Raw genomic sequence first — 21,611 nt, forward strand, 5'->3', positions numbered from 1 at the left:
GAAAATCCATTGCCCAAATTTAAACTTCAAAATTAGGATGAAGCCTGGGGCTGAAGGAAAAATTTTCTTAAAAAAAATTAGACAAATATTCCACATGGCCAGCCATAATATTGCCCTGGCTAACCTCAACACTAATTACAGCAACTTTGCAAAATGTGCTCTGAAAAAGCAGCTGATTGTGCATGTTAAATTGTATCAGTTAGAAATATATTCTATTTTTTAGCTTCTAGAACAGAGATGGGCAAACTACGGCCCGGGGACCACATCCGGCCTGCAGGACCGTCCTGCCCGGACCCTGAGCTCCTGGCCTGGGAGTTTCGCCCTCGGCCCCTCCCCTGCTGTTCTCTCTCCCCTGTAGCTATGCCGCCGCGCAGGCAGTGGGGCTGCAAGCTCCTGGCACTCTGAGCGGCATGGTAAGGGGGCAGCGCATGCGTGGCGGTGGGGGGCTTGGGTAGAGGGTACCGGGGGGGCAGTCAGGGGACAGGAAGCAAGGGGGCAGTTGGATGAGGCGGAGGTTCTGGGGCAGTCAGGGGTCAGGGAACAAGGGGTTGGATAGGGTGTGGGAGTCCTGGGGGGGCCTGTCAGGGGGTGGGGTGTGGATAGGGGTTGGGGCAGTCAGGGGACAGGGAGAAGGGGGGGGTGTATGGGGGGGTGGGATCTCGGGGGGGGGGGCAGTTTGGGACAGGGGGTCCCAGGAGGGGGCAATCGGGACAAGGAGCAGGGGGGTTGGATGGTTCTGAGGGTGACAGTCAGGGGGCCAGAAGTGGGGGGGGGTGAATGGGGGCAGGGGTGGGGGCCAGGCTGTTTGGGGAGGCACAGCCTTCCCTACACGGCCCTCCACACAGTTTCGCACCCCGATGTGGCCCTCGAGACAAAAAGTTTGTCCACCCCTGTTCTAGAAGATATACTTAACTTCTGTGTTCTTCTCCAAAACTTTAATTTTAAAATAAAATTCTTAATCCCTGCACTCCTATTGTTCCTTTGTTTTACTTTTTAAAAAAAGGAATTTAAAAAATAAAATCAGATGGCCTAAAAACAGTGTTTCTCTTCACTCAGTTTGCTTAGGTCAGGTCTGCACCAGGAGTGTCTTGCTATGTCAGTTAAAAAGAGTAAGCTGCGTTCTTAGTGCTATACCTTAAACCACCCTGTACCGCCCCTCCCCCATCCCGTGAAATGACTGTGCAAGTATAAAACACAGCTTTGCTAATACAGCTGTGCCCACAGCAGTGCTGTCAGCATAGTATGCTGGCATTCCCGTACCAGTAAACACTCCTCATGTGGACGTGGTCTCAGCTTTCATTTGAAAATACAGCAAGTTGCTAGTTGTTATGCTTGGGTGGGGGAAACCTCCAGAAATATGAGTTGAGTGTAATCAGTGAAGAGAGAGGTATGTAAATCTGCAAAGAGGCTGGAATAATAGCTCTGAGAGGTGCCTCATTCATATCAGTGAGGAGGCTAACTATGATGCCTAGTGCTGATCATTTAAATGTAGTCATTGTTAATTCATTCTCGTGTAAGAAAAGAGGGGATCACAGATCTGCACAGTTTTCTGTGAGTGATGTCGCATTTTGGTGAATTCTACCACTCCCAACTCCCCCCTTCCCCTCCATCCCCCTTAAAAGAGCTAAGCCCAAGGTACATAGCAGAGCCCGTGGACATATTCAAGCCCCACCAAGGGGAGCTAAGCTCAAGGAGCCCAAAGAACACATATGATCATGTTTTGAACATCTGTATGATCTCCTGTGACTGGCAATTCATTTTGGCAACTCACATGGGTGAAGCTTATTTTGTGAGCAGAGCTTGGAAGAATACCACTACTTCATCTCCCCTGTCCTTCCCTATTTGACCCCTAGATAAAAGTACTGAAAGGTTCTTGTCAATTTGAAAAATGAATAATTAAATTAAACCAACTTTTGTAATTCTAAACTAAAATGTAAGTTATTCCATTGGTCTGTCGGAATGTTTAGCTTTCAGCCTTCTCCTCCTTTAAGGCATATTCCTTCCAAGTATAAAAAACTGGAACTACAATCCTGCCTACATGAGGAAGTCTATTATATAAATGCCCCAGAACTTCATTAACACAGAGTTAAGGTTGCCTGCTGGTGCCTTGTGCCCTTTCAGAATGTGGAGAGTGGCTCAACGTAAACTTCTGAAAACCAGGAAATACAAAGTTAAGGTACGTGCCCCCAACTCCTGCAAGACAACCTTAACTCTGCCCTCTGCCAAGCATGCCAATAACACACATACTAGCATTCTGACAGGTTTCAGAGTAGCTGCCGTGTTAGTCTGTATCCGCAAAAAGAAAAGGAGGACTTGTGGCACTAACATTTATTTGAGCATAAGCTTTATGCTAAGCTTTTTTGTGTAGCTCACGAAAGCTTATGCTCAAATAAATGTGTTAATCTCTAAGGTGCCACAAGTACTCCTTTTCTTTATACTAGCATTCTGTCACTTACAGAGAACATTTTGGGAACAGAGCACATGAGCATTGTAGAACAAAATCCAACAGTTCTTTTTGCTAAGACAAAACTCGTGTTTAGGTCTGGCATAGCTAACAGGAACTATCTACACTTAAACATCGAGTCTGTTTCACACAAACCATTTTAAACTTGCTAAATTTAAGCACTCTTAGGATTCCTTACCTTGAGGATTCCTTCTAAGGCATTGCCTTGTCCCTCACTAAGCCCCAGAGACTGCTGTCACATAGATCACCGGGCAATCCACACAGCAAGAACATGCCTGCGCACTTCTGCTGACGCAACCTATGGAATTCTGTGCTGAAATGATGCAGACTTGGACACTTAAGGTATGCATGCACCACTTGTCCTATCACAGTGCCAAGCTGCTCTAGCTAATCTCTCCACCATTCAGCACAGCGACACCTAACACAGTGAATGCAATAAATGCTGTAAATCGATTTGTGGAATGCAGCACAAAAATGGTGTATTCCATTAGTCCTTCCTCAGTCTGTTTGTTATAGATTGACGATTTAGGGCTAGAAAGGATTATTAGATCATCCAGTTTGTCCTCCAGTACATCACAGGCAATAGAACTTCATCCAGTTACTTCTGTGTTGAAGCTAATAACTTCCAGAAAGGCATCTTTTCTTGATTTGAAGACTTCAAGAGATGGAGAATCCACCACTTTCCTTTGGTAGCTTGTTAACCGTTGCACTCCCTTACTAGATGTTTCCCAGAGGCTACTGTCCACTCCAGAAGGGGTGGAGTTAAGGTTACATTGCAAGGGTGGGGTGGGAGTGGTAAAGTTTGACTTGTATCATGTGGTGTTGTGTGCCTTTCTGGTTAGATCGGAATCTGACTTAAATCGTTTGAAATTCAAGGATGATGCAAGACAGGAAAGGCTGGCATAATTTTAATTTATAAAACATGTCCGATACCAAATTGAATCTAATGTGAACAAAATTAGGCTCACCATATTTTTCTTTCACAGTAAAAATTTAGTCAGTATTTTAGTTACTGTTACTGAAAATGTTGAGGGTCTTTTTTAGTTTCTTCATCCATATCAACATGCTCTTTGACCATTGAAGGGAAAGAGCTTTAAACAATTCCCATCCATTGTGCTGGTGGATTTGGTCAGACTCAAGCCATGTTTGGAAAGTATGGCTTGGTAAGGAGGTGATGCTGCTGTTAAATCATCTCCATCATACTTGATTAACCTGGTCAAAGGCATCATTGTGTATTTTTGTTTGTTTGTTATGATTGAAGTTGTTACTACTGATTACGAGGTAGCACCTAATTTGATTAGGTGTGATGTACAGAGCCATTAAAAACAATCCTTTAAAGTTTAGATTTTATTGGCCAGGATTTTCAAAACCTACTGGTGACTTTTTGGGGGGGTGCCCCATTTGGAATGCTTCTAAAGGGGCTGACTTTCAGAAAATGGGTGCTCTATACCTCTAAAGGAGTCTGGTTTTCAGAAGGTATCTCAAATTGGGTACCCAAAATCACTACTGTTTTGAAAATCTTGACCAATATATTTTGTTTTGAGAATGTGTGAAATCAATAGCTATGTAACACATCTTAAATGTTCTGTGTTTGATAACTTATTTTTTACATCTTGCAGGTTTTAAACTTTTACTTGATGTGTTTGGTGTTATGCATGGACCAAAGGAAGAATGTGTTAAAGCTCTGAAGAATGGCCGCTTGGTGGCTATCTCGCCAGGTGGAGTTAGAGAAGCACTCTTTAGTGATGAAACCTATGTTCTTGTATGGGGTAATCGTACGGGCTTTGCTCAGGTGGCCATTGATGCAAAAGTGGTGAGTGTGTGTGGAGGATCACAGAACAGAAGCAAAGAAGGTTAGATTTTTAGGTCTTTCTCTGGGGCTAAAGCTGTTTTTCTCAGCACTGTAAAGCAAATGTTTATAAGTTATAGACATATCATAAATATGCTCTTACAAAAGTTAGGAACTAAATTATATGATTCTATCTCCTCTCCTGTTTCTCAAAGAAATACTTAATGCATGCTTAGTTGTATACTTTTTTAATTTCTTTTTTGTCTGATATTGAAATTCAGCTGACTTTCATTTTCCACACGCTGATGTCACAAACTTTTAATAGTTCGATAGTGTATGTAGGATTGGAGTATCTTTCCTTAAAATGCTAAAAAACTATTGGTGATATCATCCTAGCATTTGTTTAATTGCTAAGTGTCAGAGTCCAGTAACCAAAATCTGAGTGCTTCTGTGGCTCAAAATTATTAGTGTGACTTAACTAAATGACTTCCATCTTCCATACAGTACTAAACTGTTCTACAAGATGTTACAGATGTTTATCTAAATTCTTAGGAAATGTGAGACAAAATAGTTTGTCTCGCATGTGAGAAATATGCTCATGTAACTAATGCTGGTGTAATGATGAGGGGTATAGTAGTCACATGTGGCTACAAATGCTAGCTAATGGTGTGTGTGTGTGTGTGTGTATTTAATGATGTGGGTATATGATAAGAGAGACCAATTTGAGATTAAATAACCTGTAACAATAAAGGTGTCCAAAAGCTTTTGTCATTTGACAGCCTTATATCAGTTTCTACAGCATCATTAACAATGTATGGATAGCAAAAAATGTTAAATGTTAACATAACACGGCTGCTACTCTGAAAAATAACTCCCCATAGTTTGCCCCAGCAAATGATTTCTTATATCCCTAGTCATGATGCTCTACCCAATTTCATTTATGTCTGAGACAGTAACAATGCCTACACATATATTAATCAAATCTGCAAATATTGCACATGTGTAATTGCTAATTTAAGTCCAGAAGGCTACTCAAATGAGTAAACTCACACATGTGCAAATGCTTGCAGTATCCCTTTCTAAGTGCTGCAGGGGTTCTAAAGCAATATGTGATTTTAAGAAGATTGACCGACTAACTCTACATTAGCAGGTGGTATCTTCCAATTTGGACCTTTCAGTACTATGGTAAAATAACAGGTAGAACATTGTGTTGCTCACTGAAAAATCAGCTGTCTGCCAAATGTATTCATCAAACAAGTTGCACATTTGTTTTCAAATAAACACTATGTAAAACAGCCTTCCACATATTTACATTAAATTCTTACCTTTCTTTTTTCTCGTAGCCCATCATTCCTCTGTTCACACAAAATGTTCGGGAAGGAATTAGGACATTAGGAGGAATAAGTAAGATATAAAATATCTATTTTTCTATTTTTAATTTCCTGTATATGTTCAATCTCCTTACCTCAGTAGAAATACTCTTTTTAAAATCTGTGTTTAGATATGTCCTATGGTCTGATTTCTCGGGGGGGGAGGGGAGAGAAGTCACTATGCTTTAGTGGTATAAACTGAGGTGGAATTGTATTGTCAAATCTTAATATTGGTGGTGGATCAGATGATCTACATTATTCTTTGCATAGTGACGGGTGTTGATAAAGGAACCTGATGCTGAATTTGCATGTAGAAGAACAAGTTTTTAGAATAATACATTTCTCCTGCATTAACATGTCTGCTATGCCTACTGTGAGTTTTCTGTTCTCTGCTGGGAGGTAGACCAGATATAATGGTTGTCACCAGACCTCCTGTTCCTCTAGAACATTTGCAAAAAAAAAGTTTTTAATGCTGCCTACATTTATTTAGAGGTGGAGAAAAAAATCTAAACAGTTCAACTTAATTTTAATCCATATCTAGTTTCTAATCAGGCAGAAAACGTGTGTGAAAATACATATGCGTTCTGCCTCTCTCTTTTCACTTACCCCTCCCCCTTCAGTTGTTCCAAAACACACACGGAGTCTGAACAGTCTCCTCCTAGGACAGCTAGATGACAGGGTCCCTGCTGAGCCACTAGTGCAGGTTGCATTAGACACACCTCTCTTCCAGGCTCCTCCATATTTGTCTGTGTAGTTCCTTCGGCCTCAACCACAGCTGCTCCTTCTCCTGTTTCACAGTACTACAGGCAAAAAGCAATATTTCCTCCTGACATTGTCCCTGATCATGACTGAAAGCAGAATTCTGGGCAGAGAGAGCATGGGCATCAAATGGAGAAATGCAAGGTAGCCACATGTTCTCCATGCACTATAAAATAGACATACAACCATTAACTGATGCAGTATTCAAGATTCATAGGCCAGAAGGGACCATTATAATCATCTAGTCTGACCTCCTCCTGTAAAAATGGCATATGGTAGAGGTGGGATTCAAACCCACCTCCCCAAAAAGACTGGAGCCTCTATCCAGTGCCTTAGGCCAGGCTACCAGCATAGGAGAGAGGCCAGCTCCGGAAGGCATCACTGGGAATGAAACCCAGGAGCTCCTTTTCACTAGAAACGCGCTAGCTAAGCCATGGTGCTACCCTCTGTAATTCTAAAGATACAGGCCCAAACTTGGCTTTTGCAAAAAGCTCCATCCCTTTGGAAGTGCTACAATCTGTAGTGCCTTGGGAGTTTGTTTCTATTCTAGGAAGAAATGGGGTGGTTTCGATCTAATATCTTTCCTGCTATTTGCAGTAGGATTAGTAGATATCTTAGAGAAATTTAGTTAACTTATTATTGGTGTATTTTGTCCTTTTATGTCTACCAGTCGTTGCTTTCATTACATTTGGACTTTCTTAGGTCTTAATGCTCTGTACACAAAACTTAATAATCCAGTCACTGATGATTTTCTTATCCCTTTACACTGTGTTAAACTAAGTTCTAGTCTAAGGTCACAGGTCTAGTACTGTCACAGCTTTGAGACGACTCCACTCTGGTGCCCTTGAGATAAGTGCTTTAAAAAAAAAAAAAGTAAAATAAATAAGCATATGATGGAGGTCACTTAATGCTGTCTACTGCATCTGATTTTGTCTCCTAAAAATCAAAATATAATATGCCATATACACTCCCACTAGTGCAGGATGGCTCTTTGATCTTCCACATGGTGGGGACCAGAGCAGTAGGTTTTTTGTGTGTGCAACTCTCCTCTCTCACCCAGGCCTCTTCCGATTGAGGGATTCCTTTCCCTTCCTTTCAGACCCTAAATACCTGAAATTCAGGTAGCTAGTTCTATTCTAAATTTTAGTCTTCTATAGGTTCTTATATTGCCCTTATTACCCTATTATCTTTCAGTAGTGTGTTATGCAATGTGATTAACATCTATCATGTGTGGTTCATTCTCTCCTTCTCCTATTTTGGGGGCCAGGGGGAAGAGGTAGGGGTGTGTGTGTGCACGTGTGCATTTTAGTTTGGTAGGGAGTTGTTTTGAAGATTTTTAAAAATAAATATTTTACATCCCCCCTGATACAAATCGATTGAGGAGGGTCTCCTAGGGGTGCCTGTTTCCTTTTCTCCTGTTAGATATTTCAGGGGAGGGATTGCTGTCCTGTCTGCACCCTTTCTTCCCTCCAGTCATACCCCCCCTCCACAGGATTTTGAGGAGGCTATCTACTAATCTGAACTCCCATCTAAAGTAGCTCTCCTTGTCCTTACAGTGGCAGTCACTGGATTACCTTCTGCTGTTGGCAGAAGAGAACTGTAAAAAACTACCTTCCAGGCATCATAGCAGAGGGTTGAGATTATTCTTGTTTTGGCTGTGACTCTTCCATTTTTACAAAGTGAAGATCAAGGGTAGAATAGCACTTCAAAGATACTATTGTTCATTTGGGAACCTGAGATCAGAGGCCTGGGTTCTTCTTCGAGTGATTGCTCATGTGTATTCCACAATAGGTGTGCGCCACGTGCACCGGTGCTGGAAGTTTTTCCCCTAGCAGTACCCGTAGGAGGGAGCGCCCCCCCCCCCCGGAGCGGCGCCTGCCTGGCGAGGTATAAGGGCGGCTGTGCTCCCCCCACCCTCAGTTCCTTCTTGCCGCCAATGAACTGCTCAGCTCCAGCTTTGCTGCAGCTTGTCCCCTGAACTCATTTGTTCAGTAGTACCTGTAGTCAGTTAGCTAATTCAGTTAGTTTAGTTAGTCATTTGAGCCTGGGCCAGGGCATGCACCGTGCCCCAGGCTTTAAGTCGTGCAGCTCTTGTAGGCGCTCTGTGCCAAGGAGCGATCCACACACGGATTGTCTGCGCTGCTTGGGAGAAACCCATATCAGTGAAAGGTGCAAGATCTGCAAGTCTTTCAAGCCCCGGACTAAAAAAAGAAAGGGACATTAGGCTCCGGGCCATCCTGATGGAGTTGATGCTGGCCCCGACCCCAGCACGCCACTCCGAACTGGTACCCGGCACAGCGGTGTCAGTACGTGGAGACCTTCTGGTACCATCATCCAGTCGGCACCACTCCCCAACCATGGGGCACACCAAGAGGACTGGAAAGACTCCCTCTTCGCAGTGGCACCAAGGGAAGTCTGGGACAGAGGCTAGGCCCATGTCAGATAGTCCTCTATGCCCATCAGGCCCTAGGCCTCTGACTCACGTTGAGCGGAGTAGCCCTGCCGGAGCAGGCCTCTCCTGATGTCCAGATGCCATCTACGCCCGAAGCCCTCTAAGCAGCCAGGGATGTCATGTCCATGCCGGTGCCTGGAGCTCTGCCGATGTCAGCCCGACACTCCAGAGGCAAGCTGCTGCTGGGATCACTGCAGTCGCCACCGGCCCGGTACCAGTCTCAGTCAAGGGAATGTTCCCGACACCACTCACTGCCCAGACTGTCCAGATGAGTGCTGTCCGACCGGGACTCCCAGCACTGCTCATATTCGCAAAGCAAATATCAACGGGACCATGGCAGACGCCGCCAACGGTCCTCGTCTCGCAGGAGATACTGCAGTCGGTCGCGGCACGATCATCGACGCCGTTCCTGCTCAGACTCCCGTTCCATGTCTCCGCCAAGGAACCAGGTGTCGATCGCCGGTGTCTCTCCGACGCAGGTCCACCCGTTGAGGCCGTTCGCGGAGCAGCTACTACCATCGGTGCCACTCCTCTGCTTCAAGATCACGGTCCCGTGGCTGATGTAGATCCCGGCACTGGTCCAGAGGCAGTAGCGGATCATACGCCAACCCAGCCTCCCCTCACAGCCGCCCGTCTACAGGCCAAGCTAGCCAGCCCGAATAGCTGGCCCCGCCAGTGCCTCAGCAAGTGCAAGTGCACCAAGTGTCGTGGCTGGCCCAGTGGTACCAGTGGGCACCGTGGCCTCCGGCGCAGCCCCTGGTGGGGGCTCGCTTGGTGGCAGGGGCCTCGGAAGCACTGTCAGCATCCATCTTTTAGACCGCCAGAAAAAAGGTCGGTGGGACCTGTGTCTTCGGTACCGTGCCCGGAGTCTGACCAGGTGTTGGATCCTCTGGTGCCGGACGACACCCAAAGCACCGCACCGGCCTCGCCCCGTCTGGAGGAGTTGATTGCGGCCCTGCCCTCCTCCGTCCCACAGGAGGACTACCAGACTCACCAAGACCTCCTAAAAAGGGTGGCAGCGAGCCTCCGCCTCCAGGCTGAGGAGATGGAAGAGCCCTTAGACTCTGTGTTCAATGGGCTGTCCTCTTCAGCACTGGGCAGGGTGGCCTTGCCACTCCATGAAGGGGTGGCAAGAATTTCAAATGCCCTGTGGCAAACTCCAGCCTCATTGGTTCCCATCTCTAAAAAGGCGGCGCGCAAGTACTTTGTACCCACGAAGGGACACAAGTATCCGTATACCCACCCGACGCCCAACTCCTTGGTGGTTGAGTCAGTCAACCACAGGGAGCAGCAGGGGCAACCAGCCCTGATCCCCAAGAACAAAGACTGTTGGAGGCTGGATACTTTTGGGAGCAAAGTTTATTCATTGTCAAGCTTTCAGCTACGAGTAGCAAACCATCAGGCTCTCCTGGATCGCTATGAGTTTAACCTTTGGGAATCCCTCCCCAAGTTTGAGGGCTCCCTCCAGGAGCGCGATAAGAACGAGTTTAAGGCGCTCGTGGAGGAAGGGGCGGCAGCCACAAGGGCATCCCTGCAGGCCGTTTCGGATGCAGCGGACATGGCTGCATGGTCCATGGCCTCAGTGGTGTCCATGAGACGGGCATCATGGCTTCTGCTCTCTGGGCTCTCCAGCGAAGCGCAGTTGTAATTCAGGATCTCCCTTTCGACAGGAAGGCTCTGTTTGCTGAGGAAACAGACACAAGGCAGCATGGCATGAAAGACTCCCGATAACCCTCCAGACCTTGGGCATCTATGTCCCTCCTCCGGCAAAACCGAAGCTGCAGCAGGCTCCCGCCCAGGCCGCCCTCCTGAAGTACAAGGCCGCCCATGAAAAGCAGCAGGACTGTAGAAAGCACCTGCAACGGCAGTCCTGGCCCTGGGTCTTCTAAGGTCAAGCAGGTGGGCAAAAGGTGTTTTTGATGGGACGCTCGGGGGTACCCTGCCAGTTCTCAGCATGGACCTACCCCCAATAAAGCTCCCTTTCTCCAATCGGTTGTGTGCTTTCCTCCTGGAATGGTCACGGCTCACCTCGGACTGATAGGTCCTCAACACCATCTCCCGAGGTTACACCCTTCAGTTTACCTCCTCCCTGCCCAACCGCCCTCTGCCCCCTTTCCTCTTGGGGGACCCCTCTCACGAGGCTCTGCTTGAGCAGGAGGTGGGGTGGCTCCTGGACCTAAAAGCTATAGAGGCGGTGCCCAAGGAGTTCCTGGGCAAGGGGTATTACTCCCGGTATTTCCTTATCCTGAAGGCCAAAGGGGGCTCAGGCCCATCATGGTCCTGCAAGGCCTGAACCACTATATGGTGAAACTCAAGTTCCGCATGGTTTCCCTGGCCTCCATTATCCCCTCCCTGGATGCCGGGGACTGGTACGCTGCTCTCAATCTACAAGACGTGTACTTCCACATCCACGTATTCGAGGGGCACAGATGCTTCGTGGTGGGATAGAGTCACTACCAATTCACGGTCCTACCGTTTGGTCTGTCCGCTGTCCCCAGGGTCTTTAAAAAGTGTATGGCGGTGGTAGCGGCCTACCTCAGACGCCAGGGGGTCCAAATATTCCCATATCTGGACGACTGGCTAGTCAAAGGCACCTCCCGGTTGCAGGTGAGGGATCATGTGGCTCTCCTCCTGTCCACATATACTGCCCTGGCGTTGTTTATCAAACAGGCCCAAGTCCACATTAGTCCCGGTCCAACGCATAGGATTTCAGGACGCTACTGGATGCAACGTCGGCCAGGGCCTCTCTCCCACCAGACAGGTTCGAGACCCTGAAAGGGCTCATTGACTCGGTCACAAGGTTCCCGGTGACGACAGCCAGGGCTTGCCTGCAACTACTGGGTCACATGTCTGTGTGCACAGATGTGGTCCGTCATGCCAGACTCAGAATGAGGCCCCTCCAGCTCTGGCTGGCCTCGCAGTTCTCCCAGCCATGGACAGAATGGACAAAGTCCTCACCGTGCTGAACTCGGTGATCACCTCCCTGCAGTGATGGTCCGCCCCAAACAACATGCTCCAAGGGGTCCCATTCAGGGACAGGGCCCCGTTGTTGCAGCTGGTGTCTGACGTGTCAGACCTGGGTTGGGGGGCCCATGTGGGGAACTTTCAGACCCAAGGCCTGTGGTCTCTACAAGACCTACCCCTTCATATAAACGTCAAGGAACTCAGGGTGGTGCAACTGGCGTTGTATGGCCTTCTGCTCGCACCTGGAGGGCAAGGTAGTCAGGGTCCTCACAGACAACACGGCCTTGATGTTCTATATCGGGGTTGGCAACCTATAGCACGCTTGCCGATTTTTAATGGCACGCTGCTGCCTGCCAGGTCCCAGCCACCGGCCCCGCTCAGCCTGCTGCCGAACCCAGGCCGGGACCCCGGCAGGCAGCAGCATGCCATTAAAAATCCTGCCCGCCCTGGCCCGCTCTTCTCCGCCACCCCCCGTCCCCGCCCCCGCGGGGGCAGGGTGAAGAAGCTTGGTCCTGCTGGCTGCTGCTGCAGGGCAGGCAAGGTCCCCCCCTCCCCCGCCTCTTCCCCCAGCATGCTGGGGTCCTGCCCCTCCTCCTCTCTCTCCCTGCCACCGGTTAGCTGATGGCCCTTGCGAGGGAAGGGGAGAAGCGGAGCCGCAGCGCGCTTGCTGCTTCGGGGAGGAGGCGGAGAAGAGGTGGGGACGGGGCCTTGGGGAAAGGGGGTGGAATCGGGGCATATCCCTTCCAGCCCCCTGCCGTGAGCCGCTCTGGGCAGGGGGCTGGGAGCACCCCCACGACCCTAGCCCTCTGCCTTGACCCCTGCATCCCCCTCACACACCCTAGCCTCCTGCCCTGACCCCTGCACCTCCCCATGACCCCAGCCCTGAGTCCAGCACTCCCCCCACATACCCAGCCCCCGCCCCACCCCATGCCCTGCCTCTTGCACCCCCCATGTTCCCACCCCCAGCCCGAGCATCAAACAGGAGCTCCTGCACCACCCCCACATTCCCATCTGTACCCCTCGCACCAAATGGGAGCTGCCCTGGTAACCACTTCACACCCAAACCTCCTGTCCCAACCCTGAGCCCCTTCCCTCATTCTAGCTCCTGGCCAGACCCTGCACCCCAACCTCCCAGCCTGCACCTTCACCCCCAACCCTGTGCTCTGTGCACTCCCACCCTCAGCTCAGTGCAGAGAGAGAGGAAGAGAATGCCCTAGAACCAGGGAAAAGATAGGTACCCACTCTATGTGGGCAGGGCTGGGATCCCTGGGATCCAGCAGCGGGCTAGCAGGAGCTGGTGGACGGAACCCCACACCGGCAGTGGGCTGAGCCGCTCAGCCCACTGCTGGTCTGGGGTCCTAATCGCCGATCCTGCTCAGCCCGCTGCTGGTCTGGGGTTCTGGCTGCCAGCCTCTTGGCAGCCGGGGTCCCGGCCTAGGTGAACGGAACCCCAGTTTGGCAGCGGGCTGAGCGGGCCGGCGGCATAAAATCAGCATTTTAATTTAATTTTAAATGAAGTTTCTTAAACATTTTGAAAACCTTGTTTACTTTACATACAACAATAATTTAGTTATATAATATATAGACTTATAGTGAGAGACCTTCTAATAAAAGTTAAAATGTATTACTGGCACGCAAAACCTTAAATTAAAGAGAATAAATGGAGACTCGGCACACCATTTCTGAAAGGTTGCCGACCCCTGTTCTATATCAACGGGCAAGGCGGGGCCCGATCCTCTGCCCCAGTCTGTGGGACGTCTGTATAGCCCATGACATCTACCTAAAAGCCTTCCACCTGGTCAGGCCAGCTCCTCTACGCCTTTCCCCCATTCCCTCTGATCAGCAAGGCCCTGGAGAAAATAAAGAAGGACAAATGCAGGGTCGTCCTCATTGCCCCGGCATGGCCCAGGCAGCACTGGTACAGGACCCTCTCGAGGCTGGCGGTAGCTCTGCCGTGGCAGTTGCTGCTCCACCCAGACCTGCTCTCTCAGGACCAGGGCTGTCTCTTCCATCCCAACCTAGCAACGCTTCATCTTATAGCATGGCTGCTCAGTGGCTAGGAAAGGACATTCTCGGAACAGGTTCAGTGCGTCCTCCTTGAAAGTAGACGGCCCTCCACTTGCCGCTTCTATGTGGCGAAGTAGGCTCGGTTTTTGAGGTGGGCGGCAGGCCAGGGTGTTTCCCCGATGGCCGCCCCGATCCAGCTTATCCTTCATAACCTCCTGCACCTGAGAGCTCAGGGACTGGCGCCCTCGTCAGTCAGGGTACGCTTGGCGGCCATATCAGCCTTTCATCCCCCAGTGCAAGGTCACACAGTGTTTTCCCATGCTATGACCGGCCGGTTCCTTAAGGGTTTGGACCATGTCTACCCATATTCCAAGGTCCTGGTTCCACAGTGGGACCTAAACCTGGTGCTGGCTCGTCTCATGGGGGCCCCGTTTGAACCACTGGCCACGTGTTCCTGGTCTCACCTCTCGTGGAAGGTGGCCTTCCTGGTAGCTTTCACGTTGGAAAGGCAGGTCTCTGAGCTCAGGGCCCTAACCTCTGAACCACCGTATACGGCTTTTCATAAGGACAAGGTCCAGCTCCACCCACACCCCACGTTCCTCCGAAGGTGGTCTCCGCCTATCACATGGGTCAGGACATTTTTCTGCGAGTCCTCTGCCCCAAGCCTCCCGCAACTAGTGAGGAACGCAGTCTCCACATGCTCGACATGAGGCAAGCTCTGACTTTCTACCTCAAGCAGACCAAGCCGTTCAGAAAGTCTTTGCAACTGTTCGTCACCTCGGCTGAGCATGTGAAGGCTCAGCCGATTTCCACTCAGCGGCTTTCTAAAGCGGATCACTTCGTGCATCCGTTCCTGTTATGAGCTGGCGGGGGTTCCTCTGCCTCCCATTGTGAGGGCATAGGCCTCATCGGCTGCCTTCGTGGCCCACATCCCCATCCAGGACATTTGTAGGGCCGCCACTTGGTCTTCGGTTCACACGTTCACCTTGCACTATGTGATCGTCTCCCAGGCCAGGGATGATGCCGGGTTCGGCAGGGTGGTACTCTGTCCTGAGAACTTGTGAACTCCTACCCGTCTCCAACAGATATAGCTTGGAATCGCCTATTGTGGAATACACATGAGCAATCACTCAAAGAAGAAAAGACAGTTATCTTTTTCGTAACTGGAGTTCTTTGAGATGTGTTGCTCATGTCTATTCCACATCCCACCCTCCTTCCCTTCTGTCAGAGTGGTCTGGCAAGAAGGAACTGAGGGTGTGGGGAGCGCAGCCCCCCTTATACTGTGCCAGGGGTTGCGGGGGGTGCTCCCCCCTACGGCTACTGCTAGGGGGAAAACTTCCGGCACCGGTGCATTTGGCAAGCACACACACCTATTGTGGAATAGACATGAGCAACACATCTCGAAGAACACCAGTTATGGAAAAGGTAACTGTCTTGTACTTTACAAGTTAATTTATCTACTGCCTCCCAAAATGCAAATTAATATTTTTTTTAAACTAAAAAACAGGATTATTTAGGTTGATATATGAACGTCTTCGATTGCCACTCGTTCCTCTATATGGAGATTTTCCAGTCAAATTTCGTACATACATTGGAGATCCTATTCCATATGATCCAAATATAAATGCTGCAGAACTGTCTGGAAAGGTAAGGTTTGGGGTTTATTTTCTACTTGCAATATTGAAACCGTTAAGATTTAAAATACTAGTAGCTGAAAGTCCTTGCTGTCATGAAGCCATGAGTGTTTAAAAAAATAAATAAATAAAAAATAGATGAGAACTCACAAATTTGACAGTAAGAGATTGTGAATCACAGTGATGATTGGACCTAGTGAACTGTGGTTGTTGGGCCAAGAGATCCACCATCTATGCAGTATCCCTCAGACAGCCTATGAAATTATTGTATGCAAATTACCTATAGAGTAAGGGTGGTGATATCACAGCAGCAGAGGATTCTTGGCAAGGCTATCACATGGGTGTAATTCATAAATTCAAAATGGCTGAGAACTTAAAAATTGGACAGTAACGGACCACAAATCCCAGTGAGGATTGAAACTGGTGATATTCTAAACAAAGAGATCCATCCACCATGCTTGTAGCTGTTTCTATCCCTTCACACTGACTCAGCAGAAACTCTAGGCTTCAGAGCGACATAAGGAGAGAGTGACAATCCTGGAAGCTTATTACAATAAAAGCTGTTTTATCCAACATGTTGGGGGGGTTGGGTAAATGAAAAATGCCGGTTAACTAAGAGGGAGGGAGTTTGGGTGGTGTATTGGGGAGAGGGTGGGGGTGCGGGGCGTGGGCTCTGGGAGGGAATTTGGGTGTGGTGGGGTGGGAGGGAGTGTGGGGTGCTGGATCCTGGGGGCGCTCAGTTCGGGTGGCTCCCTGCAAGCGACGACCTGTCCCAGCTGCTCCTAGGTGGAGTCACGGCAGGTGGCTCTGTGTGCTGCCTCCGCCACAGGCGCGTCCCCTGCAGTTCCCATTGGCTGCAGTTTTCAGCCAATGGGAGCTGCGGAGCCAGCGCGCAGAGCCACCTGCCGCGCCTCTGCCTAGGTGGGCACCCCCTTGATCCAGCACCCTGAGCCTCCTCCTGTGCCCCAACCCTGTGCCTTGAGCCCCCTCCCACACCCAAACTCCCTTCCAGAGCCTGCGCTTCACATCCTTCCCATGCCCCAAGAGACTGCTGGCCCTGTGCCAACTGGAGTATAAACTGGACTTACAATGAAGATCAGAAATTCTGGTTTATAGAGCTTTCTGGTTGGTGAAGTGCTGGATAAAACAGCTTTTACTGTATATATAGGTACTGGAAGTACTTGTTTTCAAGTTAGTGATTTTTATCGTAGAGTATGCTAATTAAGTGTTACATAGTGCAGCGAGGCCCTCTAACACACATCTATAATTGTTACATCCCTGTCTTATGTTGTCAGAATTCATGATAGATTTCTTCATTGTTTGATTCTTGATACCGCTTCTGTCCTATGCTGATAGCTATAATATATGAAATGGATGTAAGGAAGTTCTGGCACAGAAATAGGTTCTAGGCCCCTTGAAACAGTGTGTGGTGTTTATTTGGATCAGAATGACAGCTTTTCTTAAGTTCCAGTGTGAATTCTAGTCTGATGAAAATAGCTGTAGTTACCTGTTCATGAACGTCATTACATTTGTCCCAAAGGAGAGGTCCCTCTATTTCTTGGCTTATGTAAAAGAAAGCTGCTAAAAAACGTTAAACGCACCAGATCTGCTACTGAGAATTATGGATGTTAACAGGAAGTAAAATCACATTAAAGCGAAGTGATCTCTTCGCCTCCAGCTACACATTCTAGTTCTTTGTCATCTTAAGTGTCTGACCTACAACCACACAACATGCACAAGCTCTTCAAATTTAGTATGTTCATAGATGACTAGTTCAGTCATCTTTTTCTGTTTTATGGTCTATTACTGTTTTATGTTCACATAATTATGACTAGCTTTTGTGAGTGCAGAGTACAGGAGGCCCTCAGATCTTTGGTGGACTGACTGGCAGGTATGAATGGTGCAGGCAATGGCGATTTTAGGTCAATAATCAGAAGTTCTTCAAATATGTACTTATAAAATAAGCATTCTGAAAGGAGATCATTCACTATCTCATGAAAGTTTTTGACTGTGTCAGTATCAAATTGGTTGGTCTCATTAGCTGGTTTGCTCTCCTTGAACATATTTATTGAAAGATGACATAGCTGATAAATGTTTGACTGTGTTACTTGAATCCCATCTAACTAAAGCTCAGATATTTTTCCCCCTATGGTTTGCCTAAAGCACTAGTCCTGTAAAGCTGAAAAGCTAGTGGGATTTGGAAAGGGAGGCTTGCTATTTGTCATTTAAGGGAGTTGTACGTCAGACTTTGATTTTTTTTACTTAGTGCCTGCCCATATTTCCTCCAATCCTAAATGGAGCCTTCAAAACCTGTTGGACTGTCTCCCATGACAACTTGACCAGTTAATCAAAAGGGTTCGGATATCGCCTAAAATCTTCAGATAAACAATGTACTATAGGTGTACTTTCCCATTATGATAGCTATGAGACATCATTAGCTTAATTTCTTTATATTTTTATGGAAACTTTACATGTTTAGACACTTAGGTGAGTGAGCATGTACTTTTCACTGGTGCTTTGCCATTTATACTTCGTATATTTACTTATCAAAGGTAGATACATCAAGGATCATTGGCATCTGTAAAGGAATAAATTGTAAGTGGTTTCTTTGTAAAAGATCCCACGCACGTTTCCCCTGGTTTTAATTTAAAAGTAGGTATTGCGCCCTGAATTCTGGAATCTTTAGTAGGATGAAAATTTATTCTATGAATTACTGTATTCCAACTAGTGTAATATAAAAAGAACAGTTAATTTCCTTGCAATTTCTTTTTCTCTTAACAGGCAAAGGCTGCAATCCAGTCTTTAATAGACAGACATCAGAAAATACCAGGAAACGTATTTAGGGCTTTAATGGAACGATTTGAGACACAGCAGAAAGAAGACTAGTGTATGGTGTATAACAAACTACACATTTACTTGTAATATTTTCAAAACTGTTTGTAACATATTATTATCCTCAAAATTAATTATTAAATGCATTGTCTTAATGATATTTCTTTTTTAATGCATATGTTTTCGGTATAGTTTAACGAGCTGTGAGCAATGATTTTTTTTTCTTCCCCCAGTGATCAATATCAAACTTGAGCCCAAACTTGTAATCTCACTCACGTAAAAATTTCACTAAAGTAATTAGCTTTCAAGTGCAATCCTATACCGAAAAATAACTTCGTAAAAATGACGTTGGAGGCTTCCATATTCATAGTCTTTTGATAATTTCCATCTCAAATTTGCAGGTAAAAAAAATGTTTTGTCTAACTGCAAAGCCTGCAAACTCATGGTGGATTCTGACATGCAAGCTAGATTCTTTCTATCTAAATACCATTACCAGTAATAGAGGTTCTTCCAGCCAAATAAAGCCCTGAACTACACCTATGAAAACCCATTTTCTTTAGATTATGTCCTTGGCTACACCTGTACAAACTTAAATTACATAAGAATGGCTATACTGGGTCAGACCAAAGGTCCATCGAGCCCAGGATCCTGTCTACCAACAGTGGCCAATACCAGATGCCCCAGAGGGAGTGAACCTAACAGGTAATGATCTAGTGATCTCTCTCCTGCCATCCATCTCCATCCTCTGACAAACAGAGACTAGGGACTCCATTCCTTGCCCATCCTGGCTACATTCAAAGCCATAGACAGGTGTAACTAGTCACTTAGCTTTCTTTACATGCAGAACCTGTAGTCCTGGTGGTAATGCTTCAGCTGGAAGGTATCCAGCTTTATTGTTGGAGCCCAGAAAGAGTTTGTGGGGCTGGAGCTTTATTAGAAGAGAGAGAGAGAGAAAGAAAGAAAGAAAGAACCCCCAAGAAACTGAGCAAACTTCTTACAGAAACCAGTAAGACACAATACATATAGAATCCCATAATGATATTTTTTATGAAGTAATTTTTCAGGGTAAAACCACATGGCTTTTTTTGTCCCTGACTAAAGACTGTAGGCCTATAAATCTGTGAACAGAAAACCAGATCTTGTTTTGGCACAGTGAACTGAATGCCTAATCTTTTAGAAAGAAGGATTGAGTAATATTCAAAACTGCAACAGTCAAAATTTTTAATTATATTACAAAATAGAATGCAACTTGTAATGTTCTGTTTTCAGAGTTTCTCCATATTCAACAGTATAAACAGCCTTTATAATTTTTGTATATATATATATATCTCACTAAACTATTTTTGTAGAAAACTATATACATTTTTTTTTTACACATCAGAATTACAAATTGACTCACCCCCAATTATGCAACTCAGCTAATACCCTCATTGAAATGAGTGAGGGGATTTGCCTGAAGAAGGAATTGCTGGATTGGGCTAGTTTTGTTCATTGACAATAAACTGAATTTTTATCTGAACTGAATCACTGACTAATGCATGAATTGTCTGAATAGCAAAATACCTTAAATATTTCCTGTAGATAAGTACTCAAACTGTGACTGTAAGATCAATGTCTGGAAGTGTTGTTTAGTTGTAGGAGGCCATCATCTCCTGGTAGGCCTTTTTAAAAACAAAACACTTTTAAAGAGGTGAAGAGCAAATCCCTTTCACTTAACTGTAACAGTTTGGTTAATTCCTGCAAACACTTATATGCACATGCCTTACTTTACACACAACTTAGTCACATTGATTTAAATGGGACTTGTGTGCATATGTTTGCAGTATCAGGGTTTTATATTAAGTGTAGTGTCATTGTATGGGGGAAACAAACATCATCTGTACATTATAAGATCTGCATAAACAATTCATCTCTGTGTACGCTGTAGTGTTCTGTTTTATTTAACATGTTTAGTTAAAATGTTTAAGCTTGAAAAAAATCATGTCATGTGAAAACAAATGCCCTTTCCAAAGTCTGTTGATTTGTGATCTCCTTGAAAACTTAAGGGGACACTATCATGATCTAAGAATAAATTTAATGTCTTGTTCTGTTTAATGCATTAGACCATTAAAGCTGAGAATTTTTACTAAAACTTATTTTTGTGTAAGTTAGATATTTTATTTTTGCATTTTTCTCAAGGTGGACAATGAACACAGACTAGCTAATTCGTAGTTACCTTTCAGAATGCACTAGGGCAGTGTTGCACTGTTGGGATTGCACACAGTATCGGGGAACACTTAATAATTTTTTTTCATGGGAATTAAATGAGAGAGGGGGAGAGAGAGAGAGACCTATTATCTTGATCTTAGATTTTGAAAAACTTGCTTTTACTTCACATGGGGCCAAATTTGACCTGCCTTTGTCCCTTTAATTTAAGAAGTATTCAAACCTGAGTGTCAAATCAAATGCAGTATCAGTACTTTTTAGATATTAAATAAACTTTTTGTTTATTTAGGCTTTTCATATTTAATTCTCTATTTGTGATATGTACTGTATAAACATACCCTACAGACAAATAAAACTGAAATTACAGCTGGAGTAAACTCTTGAAATTACTTTATGCTCACTGTATATGGATTAAGTGTGAGAGTATGTGTAACCTGGCCCTCTGAAACTACCAGTGGATCTGAGCAGCAGAGTAGAAAGTGCCCAGTTGTGGGGGAGGAAAAAAGAAATTACTAAATTAAAGGAATAAGAGAAGATGGAAAGAATGGATGGGAAAAACATTGCTAATTCTTCTGGGACTGTGCAGTAGGTATTGCCAGGGGTGACTAGTGATAAGTAGCTATTGTGTGTCAGGAGCAAGGTATTAAAAGAATGCTTTAGTTGCCTTCAGGCTGGATGGCTAATAACTACAAATATTAATTGCATAATCTGCTGAACAGAAGGTAGTGGGTTTTTTTCCCCTCTTTATTTCAACTGTAATTTCAATTTATAAAAAAGACAGGAATTTTCATACAGGTAGAAATGTAGTACTGTCACACTAAAATGAAATTAGCACTCTTTCCCCTGAAAATCCAAAACCTTTCACTGGCCAGTTTATTGGCTGCTTTTTACTGGCAGTTAATACTCATCCAATAGCAGATTTAGTGACACCAAGGTTACTGTAACTTTAATATTGAATCTCTAAACTGAAATCATTTATATTTTGACAGAAGATGGAAGCTGGAGCAGTTCATCATGCTACCAATGTAGATCCTGTTTAAATAATGAATTATGCAATAGATTTTGTGTTGGGTTTGCTGTACAGTATGCCAAGGTGGCAGTTTATACCACTATACCCTTTGAAAGATTTGCTAGG

The 21,611-nt window shown here is 46.0% G+C and overlaps 1 protein-coding gene across 3 annotated transcripts in view; it reads left to right on the forward strand.

Annotated features, from left to right (window-relative positions):
* The window catches only part of LOC140906700 (DGAT1/2-independent enzyme synthesizing storage lipids-like), a 42,811-nt gene extending 21,958 nt beyond the window's left edge, over positions 1-20,853 (forward strand). For 2 of the 3 annotated variants that reach the window (XM_073331142.1, XM_073331143.1), the window contains 4 exons: positions 4,084-4,277; positions 5,597-5,657; positions 15,313-15,452; positions 18,221-20,406. In XM_073331142.1, coding sequence (XP_073187243.1) covers positions 4,084-4,277; positions 5,597-5,657; positions 15,313-15,452; positions 18,221-18,325 — 500 coding nt within the window. In that variant the 3' untranslated portion in view covers positions 18,326-20,406. Of the gene's footprint in view, positions 1-4,083; positions 4,278-5,596; positions 5,658-15,312; positions 15,453-18,220 lie in introns of all 3 variants that reach the window. The other variant, XM_073331144.1, reaches the window with a different exon arrangement.
* The last annotated feature ends 758 nt before the right edge of the window (positions 20,854-21,611 follow it).

Source organism: Lepidochelys kempii, chromosome 2, assembly GCF_965140265.1.
Source record: "Lepidochelys kempii isolate rLepKem1 chromosome 2, rLepKem1.hap2, whole genome shotgun sequence".
Taxonomy (NCBI): domain Eukaryota; kingdom Metazoa; phylum Chordata; order Testudines; family Cheloniidae; genus Lepidochelys; species Lepidochelys kempii.